Source organism: Arvicola amphibius, chromosome 10, assembly GCF_903992535.2.
Source record: "Arvicola amphibius chromosome 10, mArvAmp1.2, whole genome shotgun sequence".
Taxonomy (NCBI): domain Eukaryota; kingdom Metazoa; phylum Chordata; class Mammalia; order Rodentia; family Cricetidae; genus Arvicola; species Arvicola amphibius.
The window spans coordinates 45435690-45445148 of record NC_052056.1 but is presented as its reverse complement, the minus strand read 5'-3'; the positions used below and the strand labels follow the sequence as shown (position 1 = coordinate 45445148).

General features: G+C 44.9%; 1 protein-coding gene across 3 annotated transcripts in view; it reads right to left on the bottom strand.

The window, feature by feature from the left end:
• Positions 1–9459, bottom strand: part of Usf3 (upstream transcription factor family member 3) — a 49462-nt gene continuing 40003 nt past the window's right edge. For all 3 annotated transcript variants that reach the window (XM_038345250.1, XM_038345252.1, XM_038345251.1), the window contains one exon: positions 1–7863. In XM_038345250.1, coding sequence (XP_038201178.1) covers positions 1427–7863 — 6437 coding nt within the window. In that variant the 3' untranslated portion in view covers positions 1–1426. The remainder of the gene's footprint in view (positions 7864–9459) is intronic.

Sequence of the window (9459 nt, the reverse complement as noted above, 5' to 3'; positions counted from 1 at the left end):
TCATAACTGTAGCAAAGTTACAATTATGAAGTAGCAATGAAAATAATTTTATGGTTGGGGGTCACCACAGCATGAGGAACACAGTATTAAGAGTCGTGTTAGGAAGGTTGAGAACCACTGCTATAGAGCAAGCCTCAATTTCCCATTTGCAGATGGCAGTCCTACTGTCTTTTCCAATCTGTTCACTTTTAATTGAGACGAGACTATGCCTATTTACCATGTACAATGTGATCTGCGTCTCCAATACAAGGACAGGCTAGACTTGAGAACCCGCTTTCACACACACTCGCACTCATGAGCTCAATACACAGAGAATGTGTTCTTGTGAAGCACCATTTCATACCTACAAGAAAAATAATGAATTCATTTTCTTATTATAATTGCTATGAAGAACAATAATGCAATTTACAATGCAATATTTAATATAAATAATCAGTAAATGAAAATACTGAGACAGCTTAAACCCCTATTCAGAAGTATCTGAAAAGGCTCAAATGTGTCTTCTAAACACAGTATTCACTGAGCAGTTCTAATATTTAAATGATTGTAAATTAATTTATTTCAAGACCAAATAAATAGAATGAAGAGAGAATACTACATCAACTCAACTGATGATGCACTAATCACTAGTGACCCTAGGAAAAGCCACAATACAATGTCTGTTATTCTTTGGCCTAATGCAAAACCCAAGTACTAAGTGGAAAACATTTCTGTATTTTGTCTTTACTTTGTATTTTTAAGGCTCATTGTCTAAGGAAGACTTTTACTTTCCATGATCTTGGCACATTAAAGGATAATGTGACTATTTTCAAGAACAAGACATGAAATTTAGGTAGTTTATTAAAATTATAATTAAGAAAAGTCTCTGTAACCAAGTTCAGGAGTCAAACACTTCATATGTTTTTTATCTGCTTGATTTTATGTATGGAAATTTAGCCCACTATCAATTTATCACCTGCCATGGCTGAGAATTGTTAGGTGTTGACATCACTGAGTGATGAATCACGTTTTTTCAAGTTACTTTTACTTTTGGATTTGCAAACCAACCATCTCACCTATCTATCTTTTAACTTATCAACAATTGAGTTTAGAATCTCAGCTCCTTCCTACCATCCAGCATGTGCCAAGATCTCTTCAACTTCTTGTTGGTTAGTACTTAGGGAATAAAAGATTACAAGTCAAACTTGGAAAGGTAAATCATTTAGATGATCAAAGAAAGCACATCACTCAGAAATAAGAGGTGATTGTTTTGACAACCCCGATGTATGCATCTTCTCTGACATGGCTCACTTATAATCAGAAGCTAACTGAAAAATGGTTATCCAAAACAAAGACACATACCCACACAAACTCCCTCAATGCACACGTGTACACACAAGAACAGCTGTCAACTCAGTCCAAACCTTCGCATTTAGTCTCTCTGGATTTAAACAGCTGAGCTGCAATCATGACCTAAGATATGGCTTATGTTGTGAGCAGGTCTGTTTGAGGACTGCTTGGAGGAGTCAGAAGCAGAGGAATTTGCTATGGTGAGCAAAGGTGACATCGCCGAGCCATCAGGAAGAGCAGTCGCTATTTCCGGAAACAATGATGTCATATTGAAATTGGATAGGTGAGAGTTGGCCATATGCATTGGCGGCATCTCAGGGAGAAGGGGAAAGCTTGGCTGAGCGAAGCCGACAGGTCTGGGAGGAGATAAAATGGATCCAAATCGGTTGTTTAAACTTCCACTGTTTACTTTCTCTGTGCTAGGATTGGAAAACATTTGATTAGAAAAATAAGGGATTGAAATGTCGTTGGACAGAGTAGGATGAGCAGGAGAATAGGGGGGGTAGAAGGAAGGTAGAGTGTTTTGGGGATCTACTGGGATGAGGGCTGGAGTTCGTGTGGCACTAGGCTGGGTAACCTGTGGAATGAAGGAAGTATTCGCATTTATTGGTGGATTCATGCCACCCTCGGGAATAAAAGGGAAACCAAAATTTTGTGACAGCGTATGCTGGTCAGGACCTGAATTATCGTTAGGGACTTGTGGACTCTCGGGCATGAAACGAACAATACCCCCCCTCTTTTCTGCAGCAGGTTGCTGACGTCCAAGAATCATGCTGCCGCCAGCAGGGAGAGGAAGGTGAGGAAGACTTGGGTCAAAGACACTACTGTGCCTTTGATTTCCAGATCGATTCCTTTCAGGCTGGCGGATTTTGGAACCACTGCTGTCTTGCAAGGGATGTCTTGACCTCTGGGCAACTGAAGAGTTAGCCTGACGTACAGGAGGCCCTTGGTCAGCATTTCCATGAGACACAGACGGGTGTGGCAAAGTTGGCCTTGCAACCCCATGCATGTTGGATGTGACAGGAGGAGGGTTCATGTGGCTCTTGGTCCCATGACTGTCAGTAATCCTCATGGGATTGGACTTCTGTACAGAAACATTGGGACTTGTGTTTCGACCTTGAATATCTCCTGAGGAAGAGGAACTTGAAAAAGGAATATTCAAAGTGCTGTTCCTGGTGTTAATTGCACCTAAAGACATGTCACAACTCTCCCTATTCTGACTTTCACTCTCTCTTCTAATATGAACACTTTCACGGGTTGGGGGACAATTATATTCAATTGTTGAAGATGGACCACATTGTGCATTCCTTGGATGTTCTGAGAGTGACCTTTGGCTCCCAATGACCTGGTCACCAAGGTGAGGAGCAAGTAAACTCTGCATGAAACTCTGGTGACATGTGTTCTCACTGTCCCTTGGTGGGACAGCATTTCCTGCTGGGATGCTTTGAACTGGTGGATAAGATAACCTCTTTTGTCGGTCGATTGGCGGTGGGCCAGTGTTCTGACTAATTCGAAAAGCCTGCGACTGCATACTTCTCAGTGATGGCACAGGGTTACCTATTTCATTATTTCTTGAAGATTGTACTTCAAAATTACTCTGGGGCTGTTGGCTGGCTCCCGCTGGTTTGAATGTCTGACAATCAGGAAGAGGGACAGCATGGTCCATGCGACCCTGCATATTATGAAGTGCCAAGCTTTTATTTCTGGGAACATCAATATAACTTCTCATTTCAAGCTGATCTGAAACCCTTGAACCCTGAATCGACATGCCCATTCTCTGTTCCGAAGTTGAGGATGACTTTCCAATGAGAGCCTCAGCAGAGTAACTGGACACTCGGTTTCTCTCTGGCCTGTGTGGAGCACAGGTCATGTCTGAAGACCTAGTCACAATACTGGGTTGGGACACCATTTGCTGTTCTAAGCCTCTTGATGGCAAAAGCCTCTGCATTGGATTATGACCGGATACATGGTCAGAAGAAACTGCTGAACCCTGCTGTCTGCTTCCAACATCCTGTTGCTGGTGCAGAATCTCTTGACTGATATGGCTCTGGGCATGGTTATGGTGGCCCCGGCCAGTTGAAGAGTTTTCACAGCTCTTCTCTGGCTGGGAACTTGCAAAGTGTTGCTGCATCTGTTGCTGCATCTGCTGATGGTGAGGATGTGGCTGACTACTCTTGGGTCTTGACTGGTCAGTCCCATGGTGTTTTGGTTGTAAGGACAGCTGAGAGGCAGGAGGGCCCTGAACGAGATTCCTCTTCTTCTGCATCTGAACTTCCTGTTGTAAAGTTCTCTGCTGGTGCACAATATGGGGCTGGGAGTGGACAGCACTGTCTGCATGAGGCACATGATGCTGCAGCTGATATAAGTGATGCCTCTCTCTTAACTGCCCTGCTTGCTGCTGCTGCTGCTGCTGCTGCTGCTGCTGCTTGATGTAGAGATGGTTGGTGTGAAGGTGAGACACCGCTTGAGCTGGTACATGCTGCTGCAGGGCCTGCAGATGTTGACTTGCCTGAGTTTGTTGCTGTTGCTCAGCAACTGGAGGCTGAGAACCACACTGAACTTCAGTCTGCCTCAATGCAGGTGCAACAAAGTTGTTACCAGGGGGGAAAAGCCGTGTAAGGCCGTCTCCATGAGTTGGGTTGCTAGCAGGAACAACTGAGTTTGAAGAGTTGGTGGGGATCTGACTCCCCATCATTTGGGTTTGATCAGGAATGCTGTCTGGGGTCCGGCTCATCAGGGGCATACTTTCAAGCCTCAGAGGGGCTGGCTGACAGTGCTTTTGCCGTTTGGCTGAAGACAGTAGAAGATCATCTTGTACAGCGCGCTTTGCAGAATCTTTCCGGCTCTCCTGACTCGGCTTCGAGCGTGGTTCTTGAGCCTGTGGATTTGGTACGGCACTACTCATGCTGTTCAGCTGTTCCTGGGGATAGTCTGTCATCAGAGGTGGTGCAGGAGGCTGGCTGCTATAAGAGCTGGATACAACAGGCATATTAACAGTTACAGGAATAGATGTTTGCTCGGAAGTCTGCGATAACCCCGTGCAGCTGACCAGAGGATGGCTGACATTGCTCTGATGGACAAGATTATTCACACTTAAACTGGTCAGACTTGGTGGCTGAGAGGCCGGTACCTGCAAGGAGGCATTTGATGATTTAATTCCCAGAGAACAGCTCGATTTTTCAAGAGGCCTACTGACTGTGACTTCCACTGAATCCTGAGAGTTAAATTCATTTGGTGTTGCATCTGCCTGTCCCGTGCAAGGCTCCTTACGGATCTGTGTTTTAAAAGGCTGCTCTCCTTCTAAAGAGGTTTCAGAAGACTTGGAAGTAACCTCCCTCATCTCAGTCTGTGTGCCAACCCTTCCCTTCTCAATGTTCTCCTGGTCCAAAATAGCTCTTGCTGCCAGGGCTACGATATCAGTTTGCTCTGCAAAGGTACAGCTGTCACATGTGTTAGCTGTTGTACTGCTGGTCACGTCATCGCGAGCTGTTTCGGGAAGCATGGATGCAACCGAGAAACTACGACTACTGCCAGAGCTGGTTGACATAGGAGAGTCAGCTTGCCTACCGGTGAGCAAAGAACCATTAATAACCTCTTGATCTGGGAGACAGGAGTGGTGCTGTGGAGGATCTCTGTCGTCGTTTATCAGTAACAGTTCCTGCTTGGGATGCAAACCAACATTAGAATCACCTATCTTAGAATTATCTGGAGAAAAATCCGGATGATCCATCTGAACAGAAAGAGATGGTTTCTGAAGGTCTTTTTCTTTAGTAAGATCAGATAGCAGCATTGTTAGACCTTGCCCCTTTAAAGGCCCTGCTGCTTGCATGGTGTCCAGTGAATCCTGCTGAATGGGGCAAGGGTCTGCCACAATTTCTACTTCAGAAATACAGTCAGCACTTGAAGTGCTTGTAGTGGATGACATACCAGAAACCTGAGAAACCAAAATCTGGGATTCGACAGGAGATGGACTCAACACATTGGTTGAAGTACAGGAGCTTGTAGCACTGGGCAATGCTACAGTAGTTGGTGGTGTGCCCTGAGATGTCTCTTGCAAGATGGGAGAATCTTTGGATTTTGCTGGGGCCACTGCAAACTGTTCATTTGTTTCCGATTCTTGGGAGGATGAGCTACAGTCCCCTGCTGACTTAGGTTTGGACACAGACTCAGGGATTAATGATTCAGAATTCAAAATGTCCAAAGAATGTGAAGCAGAAATACTAACATTCTTTGCCTGGGACACAGCAACAGATGGGAGGCCAACAGGGAGGCTGTTCAGCAGTCCATCACTACACGATGGCTCTGCTGAGCTGTCTGTTCTGGGACCATCTAGCTTGCCCACATCTCTGATTGAATTCAGGGGACATGCTGGCTTGTTAGCTGCTAAGGGTTTCTTGGCACCTGGCTTCTTGTTTGGTCTTTTTGATTTCATGGTAGAGGGCAAACAGGTGACAGTGTTTGCTGAGGAAGCTGTTGCAAGACTGTACGTACTGGGTAGTGTGGCTGAATTATCTGTTGTCATGGTAGGTGCTACAGTGGTTAGTGATACACAGTTAGCTGGGCTGGGCTGACTGTTTGCAGAAGTCTGAGGATTAGCAGACTGGCTAATAGACAACTGTACACAGCTTTGCCCAGCCATCTGTGAAATGCTTTGATTGAGGCTGGCCAAAGCCCCAAATGTGTTCAGGGCAACATTGGTATTTGGATCTTCGCTGGTGGTAGGTTGAATAATTTGCATAGGGCTTTGATTTGTAGTTCCTGATGAAGACATGACAGGTTGCAAAGCAAAGAGCTGTCCATTTAAAGAAATGGTTTGAGGCTGCTGTTGGCTTGACATGGTAACAGAAAAAGTTTGGGTTGAGTTAGATGTGGATAAAGATGAAGGTCTTGGTAATATGTGGACAAGATGCTTTCCTCCAAAAGTCTGTGGGGCTGGCACATTATTATGAGACCCTATTATAGCACTGGCTCCATTAACAGGAAGTCGAACAGGACCAGGATGGGGAGCAGAGAGGAGTGGCAATGGGTTCTGATTGGCTGCCTGTATGATGACAATCTGTTGGCCTACTGTTTGGTTGGGAACCTCTGCCCGCATCACTGCTGGGCATGGGGTTGTGCTGGGTGGCTGAAGAATGATGACATTTTGGTTACCTGGAGCCGCACTGACAGCTGACCCGACTGGCTGAGCCATCTGAATCACTTGCATTGTTGAATTCAAGGGAAGGATATTTTTTGGAGGCTGAGATTTAACTTGTGGCTGGGCAACTGGTGGCTGCATAGGAAAGGGTGGACACGAAGGCAAAGTGACCACTACTTGCTCAACTGGCGGCCCATCTGCTGGAAGGGAATTATTTAAAGTGATGGCTGTAGCCACATGGTTATGGAGGCTTGGGGTAGGGTTGGTATCAGACTCATTTAATACTGGAGTCACAGCAGAAGACGGTGTCTGGCTTAAAGGCTGAATAGTGTTTCCAGCCATTTGCAAAGTAGTCCATGTTGTCTGTGTGTTTCCAGCTGACGAGATTCGGGTAAGGCTATTGATGTTTTTCAAATCTGAAACACTAACACTTGAAGAAGGCAAAGAACTAGAAAGAGTCCAACCACTGTCTAAAGGATTCACAGAAAGACTGCTCACTGGGAGGGTGGTCTTCACTACTCTGCTGGGAGCTGGTGCTACCACTGTCGTTGTAGTTGTTGAGTCTGCTGTCTTGCTAATGCTCATCGGAGAAGAATCACCTATAGACCTGGGAGGGCCAGGGCTTACTGTGGTGGTAACAGACACAACAATGGTGTTCTGCAAATCTCCACTGAACTCCTGCACACTCGGGCCAGATCTGGTTCCATGATGCACTTTAGAGGCAGTTGCTGAGCTGCTGGAGGAGGTGCTTGTGACACACACAACTGCTTGCTTTGATGATTTAGGGCTCTCTTGCCCATTGCTATTTTCTGAAGCATTTTGATCATTTAGGCATGTGTGCAAGGAACGGTGTTGGTGAGGGTCAGGGCCAACTGAAACAGTGATCAGTGAGCCACCACTGGCACCAAGCACACTTGATTGGCTTTCGGAAGTAGAAAGTTCGAGAATATTTTGAGCAGAAATGGCAGCAGGAAGACAAAGGGGAACAGGCTGGTTGGCAGCCAGTGCAGACACTGTAGTCTGATGCCACGGCTTGTTTTCAGAAGGGTAAACTCCAGAAATAGACACGGGAGTCACAAGCTTGCAGGTCCTCTGCACTGGCACCACGTTGGCGGTCTGCTTTTGCAAGCTGTGACCAACATTAAAGGTTATTCCCTGAACGGCTGTCCCCTGGCTGTTTCCCCCAGGCTGGCTCCCATTGGAATAAACAATGATGTTTTTCTGGACCTGGTCACTCGGAATAACAACCGACACCTTTGAGTTTTTCAGATTTCCTTTCCAGTGGATTGTGGGGTCATCATATAAGCATATGTCATTTGCTTTCAATAATTCAATATAGCGGCCATTTTCTTTTTGGATTTCTTCCAGTTGTTTTCGTAGCTTTTTAATTTCTTCAGCTAAAATATTAGAAATGAAGATGTAAAATTACTGGTCAATGTCAGTGATTATAAAAACTTAAGCAAAAATATATGTGCTAAGCCACTAATTCCAATTCAAGCCTTCAAAGGCCTTAGCAGAGTCATGAGCTCTCTGCTGCTATGAGGTTTTCTTCTAAGACTGACGTCCTAAGCCTTCTTTAAATTCCTTTTAAACTATACCTTTAAAGGCCAACCACTAAAAGTCTCCTAAAGTGTACAAGTCTCAACATTCCCAATCCAAAATTTCCAAGTAGCATAGATAGCTAACAGATTAAACGGGATCACAGGCTGATTCCTGGGAACATGCTTTTGATAAGCTGAATGCTCTTTGCTTTCAGGGCTCTATCTAAGCTCAGGGTTACCACAACTGACAGGCCTCTTAAACTGAACCATATGAAATGCAAAGGTTACATTTGAGCTGAACAGGCTTCAGCCTGATGTAGTAGCCCACGGGTGGCCAGAATGTAATAGACAGATATCCTCACAGCTACCCATGGATGACACGGATGGCACTTGTTTTATTATCAAGGCTGATTGGTATAATTCTTAATTCTGCTAATGTCCCATCTGACTAACAAAACCAGGCTAAAACCATGTTAGACACTACCATCCCTTTTGGCAAATAGCTTTGGAATGGGACCTCTGAATTTTCAGAGTTGGATCTTGTGTGCTGTAGGGGTCCACAGGTGTGAGTACTATTCCACCTTGACTAAAGGTCAGAGAGTTTGAGCTTATTTTTACTCTTTCAAAGTTGTTGACAATAGGTGTGGCTACAAACAAGAGATCCTGACCTAGGGTGTAGTTACTTGGTGTTTTGAACATTATGATGGCCCACAAAGATCTGCTCCATCCTGACCAAAGGTCAGAGAATTCAAGCCTATTCTTGCTCATTCATTTTAAATAGGTTTGACATAGGGAGTGGCTGCCTACAGGATACTTGGCCTAGGGTGTATTCACTGCATATCCTGCCCAAAACATCAAATGCTTTACTCAGGAAATAGTGGCTTGATATCACAAGTATTGAAGCAAATAACTGTTCTGGTTGTACTTTGTGTCCTGTTAAAACAGTCTTTTGCCTTCTTCCCCTCCCCCTTTTTGTATTGGGGTATATAAAGTATGAAAAATAAATGCAGGTGGATTCAGTATTCAGTATTCACTGAGTTGCCATCCCAGTGCTACCCTGTGTCTCTGTATTTCTTCTGTATCTCTGTTTATTCTGTCTAACATTTCTAATCCACATGTACCCTGGAATGTACAAACCCGCTGTGGCTGCACCACGAAGATGTCACCTCAACATGCGGCTTATGACAGTGTGCTTAATTATCTTATTTTTTTTCTCCTCTTGTTTACAGTCAATCCATACTCAGACAGTCCTGCAGCAATTCTAACTTCATACAGCTCAAAGTCAGCAAGAACAGAAACCTTAAATTCTTCTAACCACTGCAGCCCAAAGTAGCCAGACTAACTAGGTGTCTAACTCCTACGTGACTTCAGGGGCTCATCTCCTGAGGAGGTGATGTGAAGCAGGGGCTCATCTCCTGAAGAGGTGATGTGAAGCAGGTGGATAGATACTAG